General features: G+C 38.5%; 1 protein-coding gene across 1 annotated transcript; it reads left to right on the forward strand.

The window, feature by feature from the left end:
• Positions 1–5503: 5503 nt before the first annotated feature.
• LOC108854665 (receptor like protein 23) lies at positions 5504–8491 on the forward strand. The gene has a single exon (XM_018628278.2). It carries the CDS (start codon positions 5676–5678, stop codon positions 8334–8336), a length of 2661 nt encoding a protein of 886 aa, XP_018483780.1. The 5' UTR covers positions 5504–5675; the 3' UTR covers positions 8337–8491.
• The last annotated feature ends 15224 nt before the right edge of the window (positions 8492–23715 follow it).

The following is a 23715-nucleotide window of genomic DNA, read 5'->3' on the forward strand; positions in this document are numbered from 1 at the left end:
GGGCATCTAACATATATCTCAAAACTATAGCTTCACAGATCTCAAAAGATAGATCGAGTGATGGAGAAAACGATTTCATAAAAAAAATTTGGAAAAAGAAATTTAAGAATCAAATATGAATTTTCTTAAAAAAATAGAGAATGAATGAGCACTCTAGTTAGATAAAGCGAATCTAGTTGGTTTTTAGTCACAAAAAACTACTTCAAGAGTATAAACTGTCTTAGATTGTAATTAAAATCTTAAAACTGTTTTAGAGTGTAAAAAACTCTTAAAAAAAATTTAACCTAAGGAGCATCATAAAATTCCCACCAATAATCACCATTTTAATTAAAAGTCTTTAACAAATTCCTAATCTACAAATAACAATAAAAAACTCTAAGGACCAAAAATGAAGTCCCATTGATAATGTTGGTCTTACACACTTGCACTCAGACTTGGTTGCGGATTCTCAGGTACCAAATGATTTTTCACTTCCTCCTTGGAATGCCAGGTTATTCAAGAGGTACCAGAGGAAAGCCAAGCTTCAAAGAACAACACACGTTACTCTACCCCACAGGTCCAACAGGATAACCAATTAGCACAGCCAACCTTAACCAAGACTTTATCACCATTAGTAGATATTGTATCTACTCCTATTTCAGCTCCTATTATGGAAACTTCTCCATCAAACATTATCAACAGATTGATCCCTTCAACACATCGACTCAGCTCAAGTTAGTGGATTCCAGAGTCCTTCTCGATTTGCTGTCCTTGGTGATGTGGACATGGCCCTTGATGGAACAATGAGCTTGCTCGGGTTTACAATGGCTGGCAGGAAATCAAGACCTCCAATCAAGTTTCAAGATCTAGAATGGTCATGCAAACTTTTTCTCGCTGTAAGATTTCGTACCTTATCATGTAAACATTTTAATCTATAACTAGATTTTGACCCGCCCTTAAAAGGGCGGGTATATATTTTGTTTTAAATTCAATTTTTGATATTTGTGTTTTCTTTATGATTATATTTGTATTTTTTTATAATCATATTTATATATAAATTTTAATCAAAATATATTTTATTAAATAATAGCAATTTAAAAATTGATCTGGTATACGTACGGTTAAGGCTAGATTGCATGTCAAACTCTCTCCACTGACCCGCCAACCCGTGGGTTTTCAGTTTTGTTTTGGTAAAAAAACCTGATCCGCACAACACGAAAACATATAATTTTGTATCTGCACCCGCTCCACTTAATTTTGTGGTTATCTGCGGGTTATATATATATTTTAAAAATCATTATCTAATTTAAATATTATAAAAATATATTTATAATAAAAAATTTATACATGATTTAAATTTTAAATTATCTTTTTCTATACTCTTGTATTTAAAAAAAAATTATTTATTTTTTTAATTTTTATTTTTTAAATATTTTGTGGGTCAACGGGTAGCCGCGATCCAAAATTCACCAATCCACACTCACTTTGCAAGTCGATTTTTCAAATAGTTAGACCAAACTTATGATCGGCCCTTAAAAGAATAGATATATTTTTTGTTTTATATTTTTTAAAAATATAATTTTTATAAAATACATGTTGTAACCAGCAACAAACAACTAACTGTCGTCCATTCAACAAATTACCACGTGTCAGTTCCGACTCTTTTAAAACGGGTTGTGTAACTATTTTTGACCGGTTAGTTGTTATCTGTGTATTCCTAAAAAAAACAGCAATCTTTTTGACCGGTTAGTTGTTGGCATGTATTTTAAAATAAAATTAAAGGTTAAACATTTAGTTGTTGTAATCCTATTTTTTCTTTAAGACAAAAAAATATTTTTTATATCTAGCGTTTTCAATCATATTTTTTTTTGTAATCCTATTTACGTTTAATATTAATTTAATTTAATATAATTTTTGGTAACTGTATTAAATATGTCAAATTGCATAACTATACAGTTGTGCTATATGCATTTCAGAAATTATTTTTTAACTTTATTCCTAGCTTTTGCAACATATTATTTTTTCTTAGTAGTTACTTAACATAATTAGTCAAAAATATTAATACAAAAAATGAGTTGGAATCGACCCGGAAATCAAAGTCTTATATTCTATTAGACATGATCTATTTTTTTTTTCCCATCAAAGATTTATATTAAAACGGGCCAGGCCCAAATATTACAACTGTTGGATCACCAACTACAAAGCTTAAAGACAAAGAAAAAGCCCAGTAATCTACAACACAGCACATGATCTATATACTCAAACAGTTCTTAAAATGTTATATTTGAAAACCAATATCAAATCCAACCCATCCGAATCCGCCCAGAAGACCGAACAATTTTTTTAAAAAATGTGAAAATTAATTTTTGATATATTATGTTACATATATATATTGTAAGTATATTAAGTTTATAAGTTTAATTTAATTATATTAATTTCATTTTTAACATTTTGGAATTTTAAAAACTGTTTTATAAATTTAATTAACTATTATGCCAAAATCTTGTGTAATTATTAAGCAAGCTTATTCTTTACATCAATCCATATTCTTTTATAATGAAAGTGCATCTTTTTTGTTTTAGAAACCTTTTTTTTTGTCAACTGATTGTTTTAGAAACCTATTTTGTTATTTTAAATACTTTTATTTTAAAATACTGATTAACAATCAAGCATATATTGTTAAACTGACCCATTTAAAAGCCAGGGCGGTCAGAAACTATTTTGTACATAAATTTTATAATAGTTGATCAACTGAATATTATTTTGTTGGGAACTTATATATGTTCGCTATTTTATCAATTACGGAGTAATATTCTAAGCTTGATGCCGTTTATATTCGTAGCTCTTCTTTTTTTAGATAGATATAGATACAGTTTTTTTCTATCAGCAGTTATAAATGCAGTTATATTATACATTATACAGTTACTTTTAGATGCTGTTTTATTTTAAATTAGACCCAACTAATATCAATTGATCATGCTGAAGAATTAATAGAATAGATTGAAAGTTTTTTGTCAAAAAAAAACCTAATCTTCCTTTGAAGAGAATCCATGGCACTCTGTTTTTTTCTCCGTAATAAAGTTTCTTTGAGACTAACACACCGCCAATACAACAGCACTATAACCGAGCTAGAAGTAGAAGATGCAGTAGCAATTGGAAAGCCGTAGCAATTTAATAAACAAACTGTTGTGAACAAATACAAATTAACTTTGAATAAATCAAAAGAGTAAATATCCGTTTAGAGTTTTTTATTATTATGTGGATAAATAATCTTATAATCCTCAGACAAATATTTATAGCAGACTCAAAACCCGACTTTTTTCCCAACAAATGTTGGGGGTTTTTACTGGTGCACCATAATTTAAGACACACCCAGATGGAACACAAACAAAATGAAAAATATATTCCTACATATATCCATAATTCATCCATACAAACAAACAAAAATTAACTTCACAAAAAGACTTTCACAGAAGCAGCACAAATGCCAAAAACATACAAACCTAATGTAACTGGTGCTACCAATAGGTCAACTGTAATGGATTGTAATACGAACAGAAAGCAACATCTACGTTAAAGAAATTAGAGAGGCTCAATTTTTTTTGTCGAAAAGAAACATTACGAGCCAATATCTTATTATACAGAGACTACAAAACCATCAGAAATCTCAGTGAACACCAAAGGAGAAAGAAGAATCAGAGAGATGTAACTCAGCTAATTCACACATTTCTCCACACGACATTACACTTAGCGTGCAAGACGTGTAAGGACTTCCGTTCGCTAAACCAATATACACGTGACGACTTTGCCGTGACCGTCTTTCACGTTACCAGGTCTGCAACTTGACACTCCACAAACATTATATGCACATGGTCGGACCTAGAAAATAAATTAATGTGGGGCATAATATATAATTTATTTTGTATATTAAATATAATTTAACAAATCAAATTAAGCTATATTTTAAAAGTACAAATTAATGACAAAAATACATTAGTCGTTAATTCTTCTCGAATTGAATAAATATAAAAGGGATAATTTCACAATTTTAAATACTCATTTTCAATAATAACATAAATTAAATTATATATGAACATAGTAATTTTCATCACAAAAAGTTCTTTCTTTTAGTTTTCATGTTTGTCTAAGCATCGAAAAATACTTAAATAAAAATAACTGTCAAGGTTAAATATTAATAAATTATAAGTTTTTAATTTTGAAAAAAAAAATAAAATATGATTGAAATGCTATAAGTTGTGTACCATTTCTCAAAAAGAAAATTCAATAACTTTAACATTTGGGTTTAAGGATTATTGTTTAGGATTATATTTAAGGAATACATTTAGATTTGAGCAATTCTCTCAAATAGTTATTTTAAGTTTTTGTCACAAAATAATCCTCAAAAAATAAAATGACCAAAATAGTCTTTAATTTTGAAAATTTTAATATAATTTTTTTATTTTTTTAAAAAGAATTTGAAACAACATCCCCAAAACGCACTCTTTAACTCTAAACTCTAAATCTACATTAATTAATCTAAGGGATATAAATGCATATTTTACTTTTTAATAATTTTTTTTTGCTCATTTTCATCTTTGAAAACTATTTTGTGAAAATAAAGTAAAAAGAGTTATCCAAGAGTATTTCTCTAATTTAAAAGAGTTAGTTTAGTCATTTTTCTTCACAAATTTAAAATATTTATGTAAATAAGTCATTTTTAATTATAAATTTGGAAAGTGACATCAAATTTATGGTAAATTAGATTTTTTCTATTAAAAACAGAAAATAAAACAGTTACTAAAAATAGTTTTGGTTGCAAAATCAAAAGAAAATATTTGATGAAAAAGTGGTGAAGAGTTTATAGAAAAATTAAAAGCAGAGAAAAAAAAACATGGGTAAAACACATGGACTGGGTTCGAACTTGAGCTGCGTGGGGTACTCTTTAGCTTGCATGGAAAAACTAAGCTACATAGTCAGCTTTGTATTGCTAGGTGGATAAAAATTACTCCCTCTGTTCCTAAATACTTGATGTTATGGATGATGGCACAAGAATTAAGGAATATATTTTTATCTTAAAAAGTAGCATTGAAAAGAAAAATTAAAACTAATCCAACCAATAATCAAAAAGATTATAAGATTCTATTGGTCACACAATTTTCAATAAAGCTATAACTAATATAAAAATATCAAAACATCATCTATTTTGAAACATCCAAAACTCTCCAAAACATCATCTAATTTGGAACGGAGGGAGTATTATAAAAGTATGTGGTACGTGCCACGGGTATTTACTATGTGGGTCCCTCCTGTATGTGCATGCATATGAACTGATTTATGTGAGAATTTTTTTTCTGGTAATCATGTTAGATAAAATGTGAGAAATTTCAAATTGATGTCTTTCAAATTCAAAATTTTCACTTCTATTTTTCTGTTTAACTATTCCAATCCACACTTATACGCTATAAAAAATCAACTAACGTGGGTTTCACTTCAGGATTGAGTGGCAATCAGCCATACTGTACCTCAGAGCCAAAATACAAAGACTTCAATTTAGCTCTATCTTCTTCTAAGTCAAGTTGTGTGGTTGACGTATAGCTCCAGCTGAAACCCACATATCTTTATTTATACCACAAACTTTCTCTCTCACATTCCTTAAACCAAAATAAATCTTCTTTTTGAAAATTTTCATAAAACTCATGTCTGAATCCTGTGTGCTTTTGCATTTTCTCTTGCTAATCTTGCTCCGTTTTGTCTCCCCTTCAAGCTTCTTCAATTTAAACATCGACTATAGTAGCTATGTTGCTTGTGGTCCCCATCAGATTCAAGCTCTAACTGAGTTCGTGAACGAGTTTGATAGCAGCCAGTGCAACCTCAGCGATCCATACAATGGAGTATGGTGCGATAACTCGACCGGTGTGGTAACAATGCTACGACTCAGGGACTGCCTCAGTGGAACTCTAATGCCCAATAGTAGCCTCTTCAGGTTACATCACCTTCGTTACCTTAACCTCACTCAAAACAACTTCAACCTATCTTCACTTCCTTCGGAATTTGGCAATCTCAGCAGGTTAGAGTTCTTATCTCTTAAGAATAATGGATTTGTAGGCCAAGTTCCTTCCTCATTTAATAGCCTAAGCTTTCTCTCCGTTTTAAAGCTTTCCCAAAATGAGCTCACTGGTAGTTTCCCACTCATATGGAATCTAACAAAGCTCTCCGTTTTAATCATGTCTCATAATCATTTCACTGGAACTCTGAACCCCAACAGTACTAGCCTGTTTGAGTTGCACCACCTCCGTTTCCTTGATCTAGGTTACAACAACTTCAGTTCACCACTCCCTTCTGAGTTTGGAAATCTCAACAGGCTAGAGGTCTTATCTCTTTCCGATAATGGCTTTTTTGGCCAAGTTCCTTCCTCGTTTAATAACCTAACCTTGTTAACCGAATTGTACCTTGCCTCTAATCAGCTCACTGGTAGCTTCCCACTTGTTCAAAATCTAACCATGCTCTCAGTTATTGATAGCAGTAATAATCACCTCACTGGAACCATTCCATCTTCTCTATTCACCCTGCCTTACTTTTCATATCTCGATCTGAGAGTAAATAATCTCATCGGTTCTATTGAATTTCCTAACAACTCTTCCACCCCATCTAGGCTAGAGCAAATGCGCCTTGGGTATAACCATTTAGAAGGAAAAATCATAGAGCCTATCTCAAAGCTCATCAACCTCAAGTATCTTGAGCTTTCATTCCTTAACACAAGCTCCCCAGTTGACTTAAGAATCTTCTCCCCACTAAAGTCTTTGTGGAGCCTCGATCTTTCCGGTAATAGTATATCTCCCGCCAGTTTAGATACAAATAATTCAGACATCCCAATAAACCTGGAGATATTGTTCTTATCATACTGCGGCATCAACGAGTTCCCAAATATCTTAAAGGTCCTTGAGAAGTTGGAGTTTATAGACGTTTCAGACAATCTAATCAAAGGGAAAGTCCCTGAGTGGTTATGGAAGCTTCCTCGTCTAAACGCAATGTTTCTTTCCAATAATTTGTTTAATGGTTTCGAAGGTCCGGTGGATGTTTTGGTAAATTCATCGTTGAAGAATTTATTTATGGTGCAAAACTATTTTGAAGGAGCAGTTCCTATTCTACCACTTTCTATCAACAACTTTGCTGCTTCAGACAATAGTTTCACAGGGAGCATACCTCTTTCACTTTGCAACTACAGATCTCTGAAGCTTTTGATGCTATCCAATAACAACCTCACGGGAACAATTCCTCAATGCTTGAGTAACTTGACAGTTGTGAAACTTCGGAAGAACAACTTGGAAGGAAGTATTCCTGACTCGTTTCATCTGGGTGCTTCTCTACAGACACTTGATGTAGGACACAATCGACTAACCTGGAAACTTCCAAGGTCTCTTCTAAATTGCTCATCTCTGGAGTTTCTAGTTGCTGACCACAACATGATTGAAGACAAGTTTCCTTTCTGGCTCAAGGCGTTACCCAATTTGCAAGTACTTATCCTCAGTTCTAACAAATTATATGGTTCTATATCCCCTCCTGATCAAGGTCCTCTCGGGTTTCCAGAGCTGCGTATATTTGAAATAGCTGATAATAAGTTTACTGGAAGATTGCCACCAAGATACTTTGTCAATTGGAAAGCATCATCACTTACTATAAACGAGGATGATCGTCTATATATGGAATACATATTTACTTCTGGGAGACTTTACTATATCGAAACTGATACTATAGATTTGAAATACAAAGGTCTATCAATGGAGCAAGGGAGCATCCTTGCCTCATACGCCACTATTGATTTTTCAGGGAATAAAATTGAAGGACAAATTCCTGAATCAATTGGTCTTTTGAAAGCATTGATTGCACTCAACTTCTCAAACAACGTCTTCACAGGCCATATTCCTCTGTCTATCTCCAATCTAAAAGATCTCGAGTCACTAGACCTATCAAGCAACAAACTCTCAGGAACCATTCCTAGTGGACTTGGGACTCTCTCGTTTCTGGAGTACATAAATGTGTCTTACAACCAACTCAGAGGAGAAATACCACAAGGAACACAAATTACTGGACAGCCTAAATCTTCCTTTGAAGGGAATGCAGGGCTTTGTGGTCTTCCTCTCCAGGACAATTGCTTTGGGACTATTGCACCACCGACACAACAACCTCCGGAAAAAGAAGAAGAAGAAAATGAGGAACAAGTGTTGAACTGGAAAAGTGTGGCAATAGGGTATGGACCTGGAGTGTTGCTTGGACTTGCAATAGCACACCTCATTGCAACATACAAATCGGAGTGGTTCGTTAAGATAATTGGTCCCAGTAAGCGCAGAAGCCGTTAGGAATGTTTCAGTTTGAGTTTGATCCTTCTAATGTATGTCAAGTGGTTGATGATTCCTCTTGTTTGGAAGCATCTCTATATGTTTGTTGTATCATTATCTGATGTTTTGTTCTATTTCCTTATCTATAAAGTAAGAATAATGAATTTTATAGTCAATTTCATGTGCATCTCTATTATTTTCTTCTAAAGAGTAAAATGGCAGAAGCAAGGAAAGATGGTAAAAGGGGGTCATATTTGTTAAACTATATAATCTAATCTCTCCTTAATACATTTACATAAGTTAGTTATTAGTCGGTTATTACACAAAGAGGTGTGTCTCTTCTTAGTATTGATTCGATCTCTATATAAAGATCAATCATTTGTTGTAAACATTATCACAGAATCTCAATAAAAGACAAAGTATTTCCAGACAAGTATACAAAATTCGTAACTTGTTGAATAAGCCTAAAGCGTCTATCTTATTTCTTATTCCGAACTCGTGTGTAACCGTGTGTAACACACTGTGATCTTTCTGTAACACAAGCGGTTGGTAAAAGATTAACATGGTATCAGAGCTTTACGTTTGAGAGGACGAAGAAGAAAGCACTATTGAGAGAAACACTTTGCGTGGAGAATAGAGGATTTTTGCATACGATTTATTAAGAAGGATGACGATGCAAAATCACAATCAAGTTATACCCATATTCGATGGGGAGAAGTATAACTTCTGGAGCATTAAGATGACAACCATTCTCAAACCAGGAAGTTATGGTCTGTGGTTGAAGAAGGCGTGGCAGTGCCACCAGCACAAGTGAATGATACCCCTGAGACAACGAGGGAGAGATCGCTTAGAGAAGAAGCGATGGCGAATGATACGATGGCTTTGCAAATTTTGCAAACTGCCGTATCAGATGAGATCTTCTCACGGATTGCAGCAGCATCAACATCCAAAGAGGCGTGGGATGCATTGAAGGCAGAGTATGAAGGCTCTCCTCAGGTTCGTTTGATTCGGCTTCAAACGTTGCAAAGGGAGTATGAGAATCTGAAGATGAACGAGGATGAAGACGTTAAGACCTTCACAGATAAGTTGGTTGCTTTGGCAAATCAATTAACTTATCATGGAGAGCAGAAGACCGATGTTCAACTCATACAAAAGATACTCATCTCTCTCCCAGCCAAGTTCGATAGCATAGTCAGTGTATTGGAGCAAACAAGCGATTTGACTTCAACAAGGATGGCAGAGTTGATCGGGATCTTGAAGGCTCATGAAGCAAGGCTGGCTGTAAGAGAAGAAAGCACAAGTGAAGGAGCATTCGATGCTCGTGCTAAACAGAAAAATTCTGGTGTCACACACGACAACTCAAAGCGCCGTGGAGGCAAGAAGTGGTGCGGTTTCTGCAAGAAGAACAACCACAATGAGAGTGAGTGTCTGAAGAAACAGAAGAAGGAGGATCCAGAGAAGGATCACAAGAGTAACAAGAAGTGTTACAACTGTGGTAAGTTAGGCCACTTTGCAAATCAGTGCTACTCAAAGAAAAAGGAGAAAACACATCTAAGTCTTGAAGAAGAAGACTTGAATAAAGACCACACGTTGTTCAGTGCGAGTGAAGCAGCAACAACAGTGATGGAAGATGTCTGGATAGTTGACAGTGGAGCAACTAATCATATGACAAAAGAAGAGAATTATTTCTCAAAGCTTGATAGGAGTATCAAGGTTCCAATACAAATTGGAAATGGAAGCATCATCATGACAGCCGGTAAAGGAGATATCACTGTCATAACCAAAGGTGGCAAGAGGACCATCAGAAATGTGTTCTTGGTTCCTGGTATGGCGAAAAATTTGTTGAGTGTTCCACAAATTGTTTCAAGCGGATACCGAGTGAACTTCCAAGAGAAGAGATGCATCATAGATGATGCAAAAGGCAGAAGGATAATGGATATCCCAATGACTCACAAAAGCTACAAGATCAGGATGAGATCGGCTCAAGAAGAAGGAGCCATGAGCGCAAGTGAGCAAGCCAAGATGGAGACATGGCACAAGAGACTTGGTCATGTAGGCAACAAAAGGTTGCAACAAATGCAAGACAAAGACTTGGTAAAGGGGTTACCAAAGTTTAAAGTCAAGAAGGAAGCATGTGAAGCATGTAGGCTTGGAAAGCAATCACGCAAGAGCTTCCCAAAGGAATCTCAAACTAAGACAAGAGAAAAGCTTGAGATTGTGCATACTGATGTATGTGGACCGATGCAGCACCAATCTTTTGATGGAAGCAGGTACTTTTTGCTATTCTTAGATGATTATACTCACATGTGTTGGATATACTTCATGAAGCAAAAGTCAGAAGCCTTCTCACTGTTTAAGAAGTTCAAGACAATGGTTGAGAAGCAATCGGATTGTTCTATCAAGACGTTGAGATCAGATGGAGGTGGTGAGTTCACTTCACAAGAATTCAACCGGTTCTGTGAAGAAGAAGGAATCAACAAGCAAGTTACCTTGCCTTATTCACCACAACAAAATGGTGCAGCAGAGAGGATGAATAGGACCTTGGTGGAGATGGCTAGATCGATGTTGGCAGAGCAAGACTTACCGCTCAAGTTATGGGCAGAGGCGGTATACACTGCTTCATATCTTCATAACCGTCTACCATCAAAGGCAATAGAAGATGATGTCACTCCTATAGAGAAGTGGTGTGGACACAAGCCAGATGTGTCACACATGAGGATGTTTGGTAGCTTATGCTACATACATATCCCGGATCAAAAGAGGAGGAAGCTAGACGTCAAGGCAAAGCGTGGAGTCTTTGTTGGATATAGCAATCAATCCAAAGGCTATAGAGTTTTCATTCTGGAGAATGAAAAGATTGAAGTATCAAGAGATGTAGAGTTTGAAGAAAACAAGAAGTGGGATTGGGAAAGGCAAGAAGTCAAGAAGACATTGGAGTTGTCTATGGAAGACACTCAAACGCCTACTCAACAAACCGAAGGTACTTCTAGTCCTGTTTTCATTCAAAATGATAATCATGATACTAGTGATGAAGATGGAGAAACGTCTGGGCCACCAAAGAAGTACAAGTCTATGATTGAAATCATGGAAAAGGCACCGAGAGTAGACCTTGATGAGGCGGCTCAAGCAATAGAAGCTTGTGTTCATGCACAAGAAGAACCATACACTTATGATGAAGCGTGTGGTAAGAAGGAATGGAGAAAGGCAATGGATGAGGAAATCGCAATGATAGAGAAGAACAAGACATGGGAACTAGTAGACAAGCCAGAGAAGAAGAATGTGATCAATGTGAAGTGGATCTACAAGATCAAGACCGATGCAAATGGCAATCACATCAAGCACAAGACGCGGCTAGTTGCTAGAGGATTCTCTCAAGAATATGGTGTTGACTACCTTGAGAGGTTTGCCCCTGTCTCAAGACATGATACAATAAGAGCCATACTCGCATATGCAGCTCAGATGAAGTGGCGTTTGTATCAAATGGATGTGAAGTCAGCTTTTCTCAATGGGGAGTTAAGAGAAGAAGTGTATGTCACACAACCACCTGGGTATGTGACGCATGGGAAGGAACACAAGGTGTTAAGGCTACACAAGGCTTTATATGGTTTAAAGCAAGCCCCAAGGGCATGGTATGGAAGGATAGATTCATACTTTCTTCAAAACGGTTTCAAGAGGAGTATGAATGATGCAGCCTTATACATCATGAAGCAAGGAGGAGATGTGTTGATCGTGAGCTTGTATGTGGATGATATAATCACAGGAAACAATACTCAGATCATCAACACATTCAAGGAGAACATGAAGAAGGAGTTCGAGATGGTGGATCTTGGATTGTTGAACTACTTCCTTGGAATATAAGTTATTCAAGACGATGGAGGCATATTTCTTTCACAAGAAAAATATGCAAACAAACTTGTAGATAAGTTTGGGATGCGAGACATCAAGAGTGTAAGCAATCTACTTACACCACAAGGGAAAGGAGGAAAAGTTGAAGATGACAAGGAGTATGGAGATCCGACTAAGTATAGAAGCATTGTTGGAGGGCTTTTGTACTTGTGTGCATCAAGACCGGATGTGATGTATGCAAGCACCTATCTCTCAAAATACATGTCATCACCTCGCATGAAGCACTACCAAGAAGCCAAAAGGGTGTTAAGGTATGTCAAAGGAACTTCAGACTTTGGAGTGTACTTTACAAGTGTGGAAGAACCAAGACTTGTAGGCTACTCGGACAGCGACTGGGGTGGTTCTAAGGAAGACAAGAAAAGCACTTCAGGTTATGTGTTTACTCTTGGTTCAGCCATGTTCTGTTGGCAGTCAAGCAAGCAACAAACAGTGGCACAATCAACGGCTGAGGCGGAGTACATAGCCGTGTGCGCAGCAGCAAATCAAGCCGTGTGGTTACAAAAGTTATTTGAAGACTTTGGACATAAGTTTGAAGGAGGCATTCCGATCCTATGTGACAACAAATCAGCAATAGCAATTGGGAAGAATCCAGTGCAACACAGAAGGACGAAGCACATAGAGATCAAGTATCATTTCGTGAGGGAAGTTGAGCAGAAAGGAATCATTGAACTCGAGTATTGCAAAGGGGATGATCAACTCGCAGACATTCTCACAAAGGCATTAGGCGGTTCAAGGTTTGAAAATCTCAGGAAGCAGCTTGGAGTCAAGTCGAGATATGATTAAAGAGGAGTGTTAAACTATATAATCTAATCTCTCCTTAATACATTTACATAAGTTAGTTATTAGTCGGTTATTACACAAAGAGTTGTAACTCTTCATGAAGAGGTGTGTCTCTTCTTAGTATTGATTCGATCTCTATATAAAGATCAATCATTTGTTTGTAAACATTATCAAAAAATCTTAATAAAAGACAAAGTATTTCCAGACAAGTATACAAAATTCGTAACTTGTTGAATAAGCCTAAAGCGTCTATCTTATTTCTTATTCCGAACTCGTGTGTAACACACTGTGATCTTTGTGTAACACAAGCGGCCGGTTGGTAAAAGATTAACAATATTGCGGTTTAGTAATAATCAAATATTAGATAGATCACACTCCGATCAGAAGAAGCCAAGAAACTGTTGAGACCTAATCTTTTTCTTTTGTCGTCAGCCCATCTGTTTAGATCAAGTGGTGGTCGGTCGGGTGACTCTTCGTAGAGTGTTTCCGTCTGATCGGGTCTGATCTATATGGGAAAATATATGGCTTCTACTCCTTGCTTCCTTCGCCAGTGCGTCGGATATAGAGAACTAATATTTTAAACTGCCTTTCAAGTTTCAAGGTACTACAAAATATTGGTCGTATATTCAAGCTACACCTCCAACATCACAATATAGTACAAGTCATTGCTTCATCATAGACACTGGAGTGGCTTATTAACTCTCGAAACTGTTATGATTGTTTCGGTTCTGTATTGATATTTGAAGTTTTATGCATTACATGGTGGCGTTGTAATGAAGCAAATTTCCTATGTTTTTTCTTATATATTTACCCAATGCTATGTTCTTATTTCATGTGCGTTTTTAAGTTAATAAAGCTGAAACTTCACTACTCTTATTTATCTATAGTCATTTTGCCTCCAAGCTCTCGAGGGTAAAGCCTGACGCTGATTCTCAGTTACCAAAAAAAAACTGATTCTGTATACGAAAACGAAGCAGAGTGAGGAAAAGCAGAGGAACACATGTTAATTTTCAAGACTACAAAAATGCAACCGTGTTTTCTGAATTCAGAAATATCCTTAACAATAATGGAAAAGAAAAGCCTTTTATAGTTGATAAATGAAAGCTAAGTAAGAACAAAATCATCACTTCACTGATAAAACAAAGTCAACTAGGCTTGACTTCTACCGTGAAGGGCTAAAGAGAAGGATTAAAACCATCATGGTTTTGATCCAACGGTTGACTATGACTTTAAAGGATGATATGAGAACTGTAATTATTTAACTAGATGAGAACATATCACAAATATAAAGGAGCAATTCCTACTTTTTGGAAGGAAGTTTAAAGCTCTGAGACTAACACACTGCCAATACAATATATTAAAGTATTTACATGACTAAATCATTTTGGAATATCAATATATTAAAGTATTTTGAAAAAGATCCGTTAGTAATGATGCTTAAATGATTTTAAGAGCACAGATGGACTGACTTTGTAAGAAATTCGATTTCTTACAATATTAATTTATGTGTCTTTTAAAAAAAATGTAACAGTTTCGTGGATACTAAGAGCATGATTATTGCAAGTCCTTCTGGTAAAATCTTTAGTATACATATATGTATATGTATATACTATATATGCGTATATAATTATTTGCTAAGGACTTTACGGAAACCGAAACCGAAAATTTCTTAATTAAGGATTTTTGGTTTCGATTTTTGTAAAGTCCTTAGCAAACAATTATATACGCATATATAGTATATACATATACATATATGTATACTAAATGTATACTAAGGACTTTACCACAAGGACATGCAATAATGATACTAAATGTATACTAAGGACACAAGAGATGTAGCAATATGATATCTTTAATATGCAGAAACACCCAAAAGATCTTCTTAGACATACATCCATGCAAACAAACGAAAACTAACTTCATTGGCAAGAAACCTTAACATGCAGAAACACACAAAAGATCTTCACAGAAGCAGAACAAATGCCAAAAGTATACAAAACCAATGTCACTAGTACCACCAATAACTAACTAAATAGCTCCACTGTAATCGATTGCAATACAAACAGAAAGATACATCTACGTCTACGAAATCAGTTAGCCTTCAGAAACTTATCGTTACGAAACCAAGTGCTCGTAGCTTGGTGGTAAAGGAGGTACAGCTGTACTGCCCGCCACCCGGGTTCGAGCCTTGGCCACAACGGATTTAACATCCCTTCCGTTGGGGCGCTGAACTCCTTTCGAGGGGATAGTTGGGAGCGTGGCTGCCCAGATACCAGAGTTACCAAAAAAAAAAAAAACTTATCGTTACGAGAATCCATGGCATAAATAGAATCATATCCACACAAATCTATGAGTTCATAACAGAGCAACTATACAATTTTTTTTTTACTCCAAATCTAAAGCTTTCCTCAGCTTAGGACTCTCGTTATTTAAGGCCCATACTACTGAGTCCACAAAACCTCCAGGAATCTCGAAAAGGAGAAAGAAGAATCACAAAGAAGTACCCCGCTAATTCACACGACAATACATTACACAGTAACACAAAAACTTAGTGGGCGACACATGTAGGGTCTTCTGATGTCTTTCCAAGTTATACGTTTGAAAAATCATCTAACTTTAGCCATTAAGTTCTCCAATCAAGAATATATAAAGACTTCAGGAAGCTCTCTATCATTTAGGGGTGGGCGTTCGGGTACCCGTTCGGGTTCGGGTCGGGTATTTCGGATTTTCGGGTATTTCGGTATAGGAGTATAATACCCGTTCGGGTATTTCTGAACTTCGGATCGGGTTCGGGTTCGGTTATTTCGGATCGGATATTTAGATTTTAAAAGAAATAAAAATAAAATTTTATTTTTTAAAGTTTTTATATTTAAAAATATAGATTTTACTTAACTGATTTTTTTTTTTTTATAGATTGAATGATTAATAGATTTGGAGATAACATTTCCAAAATAAAAATATTAATTTGGCTATTGTTTTAAAACTTTGGATGTAACTTTGGTTAATACATGAAATAAAAAGTTTAACATGCATTTTAAATGAATATCAAATTATTTTCTCCATAATTATATATATACTATATGATTTTAAAGTATGTCTAACATCAATATAAATATTTTAAATAAAATGAGAGATGTAAAATAGAAATATAAGGGTAAGTATACACATGTTCGGTTATTTTCGGATATCCATTCGGGTTCGGGTATTACCCGTTCGGGTTCGGATATCCAATCTCTCCTAACTTAATACCCGTTCGGGTTTTTACTACTTCGGTTCGGATTTCGGTTCGGGTTTTTCGGGTCGGGTTCGGGTGCCACTTCGGATATCGGGTAAAGTGCCCACCCCTACTATCATTTTCCAAGTCAAGTTCATATCCTTATTTAAACCTACCAACCTTCTCTCTCACTTTTCTTAAACCAAAAACAATTCTCTTCTTCAATACTTTTCATAAAGACCATGTCTGCATCCCGTGTGCGTTTTCTGTCGCTAATCTTGCTCTGTTGTGTCTAGCCTTCAAGCTTCTTCACTTTCAAAGTCGATTCTAGTCGTTATGTTGCTTGTGGTCCACATTAGACTAAAGCTCTCACTGAATTCATGAACGAGTTTGATAGCAGCCAGTGCAACCTCAGTGATTCCTTTAATGGAGTCTGGTGCGATAACTCGACCGGCGTCACAAAGCTACGACTCAGAGCCTGCCTCAGTGGAACTCTAAATCCCAACAGTAGCCTATTCAGGTTACATCATCTTCGTCACCTTGTCCTCTATCAAAACAACTTCATCTCATCTTCCCTTCCTTCGGAATTTGGCAATCTCAGCAGGTTAGAAGTCTTATCTCTTACGAGTAATTGCTTCGTTGGCCAAGTTCCTTCTTCCTCATTTAATAGCCTAAGCCTTCTTTCCTATTTAGACCTTTCCCAAAACGAGCTCACTGGTAGTTTCCCACTTGTAAGGAATCTAACAAAGCTCTCCGTTTTAATCCTTTCTCATAATCATTTCTATGGAACCCTGAATCCCAACAGTACTAGCCTGTTTGAGTTGCACCACCTCCGTTACCTTGATCTAAGTTACAATAACTTCAGGTCATCACTCCCTTCTGAGTTTGGAAAGCTCAACAAACTTGAGATCTTGTATCTTACCTTCAATGACTTTTGGGGGCAAGTTCCTCCCACAATTAGTAATCTAACCTCGTTAGAGGAATTATCCCTTGAACACAACCAGTTCACTGGTAGTTTCCCACGTGTACAAAATCTTACCATGCTCTCATCTATAGATGTCAGAGAGAATCACTTCTCTGAGCCATTCCATCTTCTCTCTTCACCATGCCTTTCTTATCAAATCTCAATCTGAGAGTCAACGATCTCGTCGGTTCTATTGAAGTTCCTAACTCATCTAGGCTCGAGTACTTGTACCTTGGGGATAACCATTTTGAAGGAAAAGTCATAGAGCCTATCTCAAAGCTTATCAACCTCAAGATTCTTGACCTTTCTTTCCTTAACACAAGTTACCCGATTGATGTAAGCATCTTCTTCTCTCTCAAATCTTTGCTGCACCTTGGTCTTGACGGTAATAGTATATCTCAGGCCAGTTTAGGTTCAAAGACAGAAATTCCAAAAAGCCTGGAGATTTTGTCATTACAAAGTTGCGGCATCACCAAGTTCCCAAATATCTTAAAGAAGCTTGAGAAGTTGGAGCTTATAGACTTTTCAAAAAATATAATGAAAGGGAAAGTCCCTGAGTGGTTATGGAAGCTTCCTCGTCTAAACACGGTGTTTCTTTCAAATAATTTGTTTGATGGTTTCGAAGGTCCAGTGGATGTTTTGGTAAACTCATCTGTGAAGAATTTATTTATGGAGCGAAACCATTTTGAAGGAGAAATTCCTATTCTATCACTCTCTATCAACGACTTCTCTGCATTATACAACAGATTCACAGGGAGCATACCTCTTTCACTTTGCAATTATACGTCTCTGATGCAATTGTCGCTAGCTTACAACAACCTCACGGGTCCAATTCTGTAATCTTTTAGAACTGCTTTCTTGTATTCATTCACATACGTAACATATTTATACAACTCCCTACACCGACTTGGTGAGGATAAACTCAACAACTAATTACATGTTTATCTCTAAGATATAGCATCTTTATCTCTAATGACATCTTTATCTCTTCCGACAATGTCTCCTCCAATACCCCCCCTCAAGTTGGGAGTGTGGAAGTTTCGAACTCCCAACTTGAACAACAATTCTTCAAACTGCACTTTCCCAAGCGCCTTAGTCAATACATCAGCTAGTTGCTCTGTTGTTCTCACATGAACAGTTTTCAACAGTCCCTCCTTAATAGCATCTCTCACTTGATGACAGTCCGACTCAATATGCTTAGTTCTTTCATGGAACACTGGATTTGCAGCTATGTATATGGCAGATTTGCTATCACAGAATAGCTTAGATGGAGTCTTTTGTGGAGCACCCAAGTCTTTAAGTAGTCTCCTGAGCCACTTGATCTCTCTTGTTGCCTGCGCCATCGACCTGTATTCAGACTCAGCTGATGAGTGAGACACAACCTTTTGCTTCTTAGTCCTCCAAGACACTGGTGAATCACCAACCAACGCTACAATTGCACTCAATGACCTCCTCGTAACAGGACACGACGACCAGTCCGCATCGCAGTAGACAGACAAACCAGTATCAACCTGAGAACTCAGTAGTATCCCCTGACCAATAGTTCATTTTAAATATCGCACCACTCTCATAGCAGCATTCCACTGCATCTCTCTAGGCTTCTGCATAAATTGCGACAGAATATGGACCGCATATGATATGTCAGGCCGTGTGATGCCTAAGTAAATCAAGCGCCCCACAAGCCTTTTGTATTTCTCAGCATCTTGTAACCGTGGACTCGAGTCTAAAGCCAGCTTATGCTGAATCTCCATGGGCGTAGCAGCTGGTTTCGAACCAAGTAACCCAACCTCTGCAACTAAATCCAACGTATACTTGCGTTGTGATAACATAAAGCCTTCAGCTCCTCGTCCAACTTCTATTCCTAGGAAGTATTTTAGTTTCCCTAGGTCCATGTAATCTTTTAGAACTGCTTTCTTGTATTCATTCACATACGTAACATATTTATACAACTCCCTACACCGACTTGGTGAGGATAAACTCAACAACTAATTACATGTTTATCTCTAAGATATAGCATCTTTATCTCTAATGACATCTTTATCTCTTCCAACAATGTCTCCTCCAATATTCCTCGGTGCTTGAGTCACAACAGCTTGACGTTTGTGAATCTTCGGAAGAACAACTTGGAAGGAAGTATTCCTGGCGCCTTTCATATGGATTCTTCTCTACAGACACCTGACGTTGGACATAACCGACTAACCGGAAACTTCCAAGATCTTTTCAAAATTGCTCTTCTCTCGATTTTGTAGTTGTTGACCACAACAGGATCAAAGTATAGGTTTATGGAATTGGATAATGTTATTAGTATGTGCAATACACGTATATATACTAAATACAAGTAGAATACTAGGTCTAGATGTTTTACTATACTACCCTTTATACATACGTACTCTATACGCCCCCTCAAGATGGAGGTAGTGAAACAACTCCAATCTTGTTCATCAGTTCTATGAATCGCGTCCGAGAGAGAGGTTTGGTGAGGGCGTCCGCAAGTTGATCTCTAGTTGAAACATGAGTAACCCGCAAGGCACCAGACTGAACATTTTCACGGACAAAGTGAAAGTCTAACGCAAGATGCTTCATACGGGAGTGGAAGACTGGGTTCGCACTAAGATACGTAGCTCCTACATTATCGCAGAAGACGACTGGCGGATGCGAGAGCGAGACCCCAAGTTCAGTGGGGAGCGAGCAAACCCACTTCATTTCTGCAGCAGTATTTGCAACGACTCGATATTCAGCCTTTGTCGAAGATCTAGCAACACCGGTTTGTTTCTTAGACGACCAAGCTATTGGTGTTGCACCAATGAAGAGGATGAAAGCATTAGTGGAGATGTAATCATCTGTATCTCCTGCCCAGTCCGCATCGGAGTACGCATGGAGAGACAGTGGCGTGTCGCGGCGAAGCATGATACCGTGGGAAAGAGTGCCAGCAAGATATCGGAGTACACGTTTCGCGGCTTGACAGTGCTCATCAGTGGGTTGATGCATGAATTGGGAGAGACGGTTGACGCCGTAGGCGATATCAGGTCGCGTAATAGAGAGATACTGGAGGCTCCCTACTAGCATATGGAACTCACTCGGATCAGCCATAACCGTGCCCGACTTGAGCGTCAGTTTCGGCGAGACGGACATAGGTGTGAAGACAGGTTTGGCGTCCAACATCTTCGTCTTAGTTAAGAGATCGATGATGTACTTGCGTTGCATAAGATGTAGACCAGCGGAAGTTCTTGTAGCTTCAACACCCAGAAAATAGTGAAGATCCGTGGGTTCTTTTAGCGAGAACCTAGTGGCAAGAACATGTATCACGCTATCAACAATCAGGCTACTGCTTCCAGTGATGATTATATCGTCGACATAGACCAAGATGTATACGATGTGAGCTCCCTTGATACAGCCCGTCTGGAGTAAGAAGTTTCGGAGTTCCTGATACCATGCCCGTGGTGCTTGTTTGAGTCCATAGAGTGCCTTCTTGAGGCGACACACATAGTGTGGTCTATCCGTATCAACGAAACCAGGAGGCTGAGAAACATAGACTTCATCCATTAGTGTTCCTTGAAGAAAAGCTTTGTTGACGTCCAGCTGTTTTATAGGCCAGGCGCGAGTGACGGCAAGTTGAAGTACGAGACGAATCGTGAGGGTTTTGACGACCGGACTGAACGTCTCTGCATAGTCGATGCCATACTCTTGGTTGTATCCGCGAGCCACCCATCTCGACTTGTACCTATCAATGGAACCATTAGCAAGATATTTAATCGTATAAATCCACTTAGTAGGTATGACATGCTGATTTGGCGCCGGTGGAACCAGTTCAAACGTTTGATTCCGAACTTGAGCATTGTACTCATCTCCCATAGAGTGTCTCCAGTTTGGATCTCGCATAGCTTGGGCCACAGTGGTGGGTATAAGAGGGTTCTTGGCTTGGTTTACGGCTAAAAGAGTAAGCTTTTGGGCTGGTTTGGTGATTTTGTTCTTAGCTCGGGTTTGCATAGGATGGGCGTTTGCTGTGGGAGGAGGTGGTAAGACTGTAGGTATAGGTGGGATAGGTTCAGGTGCGGGTGCAGGTTGGGTAGTGGAAGTAGAGGGAAGCTGGTCCGGGTGGAGAGAGGGAAGAGTTTGCGGTTGTGGAGAGGGAAGAGTGGGTGGTTGTGGAGTGGGAAGAGTTTGTGGTTACGGAGCGGGGGCTGGGGGTGGAGGAGATCTCTCTTCATGTACCTGCACAGAACCAATAACAGTACATGTTGTATTATTTCCTGGTGTTTCCTGGTGGTGAGGATCCGGACACGGGGGCGTAGGCGCGACAGAGTGTACGAGTGGCGCGATCGGAACAAGAGTCGGAGGAGCAAAGCTTGGTTGTTGGTTCTCATCGGCATCTCTTCTCACTGGTGGGGGAGTCATGTATGGGAACGTAGTCTCAATGAACTGAACGTGCCGAGAGGTGTATATTCGGCCGGTCTGTTGATGGAGACACAGGTACGCACTTTGCGTCAGTGAGTAACCGAGGAAGATGCAAGGTAGAGACCGGTCGTCGAGTTTGTGTTGAGCATAAGGTCTGAGCCATGGAAAACACAGACACCCAAACACCCGAAGCTTGAGATAATTTGGTTGTTTGTCAAAGAGCTTCATGTAGGGCGATTGGTTCTCGATGACCGGTGTCGGAAGTCGGTTAATGAGATACACCGCAGCTGCAAATGCATATGTCCAGTATGCTGTCGGTAGGCGAGCCTGGTGGAGTAAAGTTAATTCCGTCTCAACAATGTGACGGTGCTTGCGCTCAGCCATGCCGTTGTGTTCTGGAGTGTGAGGTGGAGAGGTGAAATGCGCGATCCCATGTGAGGAGAGGATAGACCGTAGAGCAATGTACTCTCCGCCATTGTCGGAGAACACATTTTTGATAGGCTTGCCGAAGTGTTTCTCCACTAAGCTTTTGAAGTGAACAAAAGTTTCTTTGACTTGAGACTTCTGTTTGAGAGGATAGAACCATGTGTATCTGGTGAAATGATCAACAAAGATAAGATAATACTTGAAATTATCGATGGATAAAATAGGTGAGGTCCACACATCGGTATACAAGTATTCAAGAGGCTGAGTAGAAGAGATAGTGTTTGTATGAAATGGAAGTTTATGGCTTTTATTAATGAGGCAATGAGAACAAGAGTTTTCTTTTTGAGCTGAAGCAGAAAGAGGTAACAAAAACTTGGAAATAATAGATTGCAAAACAGAAAAAGCTGGGTGTCCCAATCGGGGGTGCCAGGAAGCTAGAGTGGTTTTCGGTGTGGGAGAAGCAAAAAGGGAGATGGTGTTTGATGAAGAAACCGGCCACTCGTACATTTGATCTCTAGTCTTGCCTTGGAGTAATCGGACCCCCGTGCTGAGATCCTTCACCTGAAAATGTGCAGGAAAGAATTCAACAGAAACGTTATTAGAATTGCACAGGCGATAAACAGAGATCAGGTTACGGTGAAGGTTAGGGACATATAATATATCGCGAAGTTTAAAGGCATGAGTAGAAGAGTTTAGAGTTGTGGAACCCGTATGCGAGATTTGCAGACCGGAGCCATCTGCGATGGTGACTTCTTCTCCACCGGTGTAGGGCTGATGGAGAGCCAAGTTGCCGAGATCAGTAGTCAGATGATGAGTGGCGCCACTGTCCAAAATCCAGTTGCCGGAATTGTAGTTTTGAGCAGTCACCATGTTAGCCCGAGGTTGCCAAGGCGTCAATGGTGGCGTGCTCGTCCTATTGGCGTTAGACGCCCCCTGGATTTGCGGACATCGTCGAGCACTGTGTCCTTGAACGCCACAGAACTGGCAGCGTCCTTGATATCCCCGCGGAGCAGTATCACTTCTTGGTGAGAACTGTTGTTGTTGCCAAGTTTGATTGGATCGCTGGTTGTTGTTGTGGTTGTTTCGGGGCTGAGAACTGGTGTGGCGTGGTGTGTTGTTGCTGTAGGAGCCCCGATGGTTAGCCATATTGGCTGTAGCAGGAAGAATCGCCGGGGTGGAGCTCTTGGCGAGAAGCTTGTTCTCGTGATTCAAGAGCTTCTCATGGATCTCCGCAAGCGATGGGGGAGTTTCACGGCCTTCCAGTTGATCTTTGATCGGCTTGTACTCCTCTGGTAGTCCCTCTAAGATGAACTCAATTTGATCCTCGATATCGTATGGCTTGCCGAGAAGCGCCACCTGATCGAAACGAGTTTTGAAGCCCTGAAAGTAGGCATCAATAGTCACCGTGCCTTTGGTCCAAGACTTGATCTGCTGTCGCAACTGCTGGATATGAGCACGACTCGGTTTGGCGTATGTAGAAGACAAAGTGTCCCAAATCTGAGCCAATGTCTCCGTAGTAGACAGAATAGGCTGGATCGAGACGGTGATCGCCCCAAGCAACCCACTGTAAACAAGGCGATCTTGGCGCTTCCAAAGAAGGTGCGCGGGGTTAGCGGTCACAACTCCATCAGTCGTGATCGTCGGAGAAGGTGGAACGCTGGATCCGTCGAGGTGGCCTGACAGATCGTATCCGTCGAGAAGAGCTCGAACTTGAC

The sequence above is a fragment of the Raphanus sativus genome, chromosome 4, assembly GCF_000801105.2.
Source record: "Raphanus sativus cultivar WK10039 chromosome 4, ASM80110v3, whole genome shotgun sequence".
Lineage (NCBI taxonomy): Eukaryota > Viridiplantae > Streptophyta > Magnoliopsida > Brassicales > Brassicaceae > Raphanus > Raphanus sativus.

What these genes read in the sequence shown, in the direction of transcription:
- LOC108854665 (XM_018628278.2), top strand. Translation starts at nt 5,676, where the DNA reads ATGTCTGAATCCTGTGTGCTTTTGCATTTTCTCTTGCTAATCTTGCTC.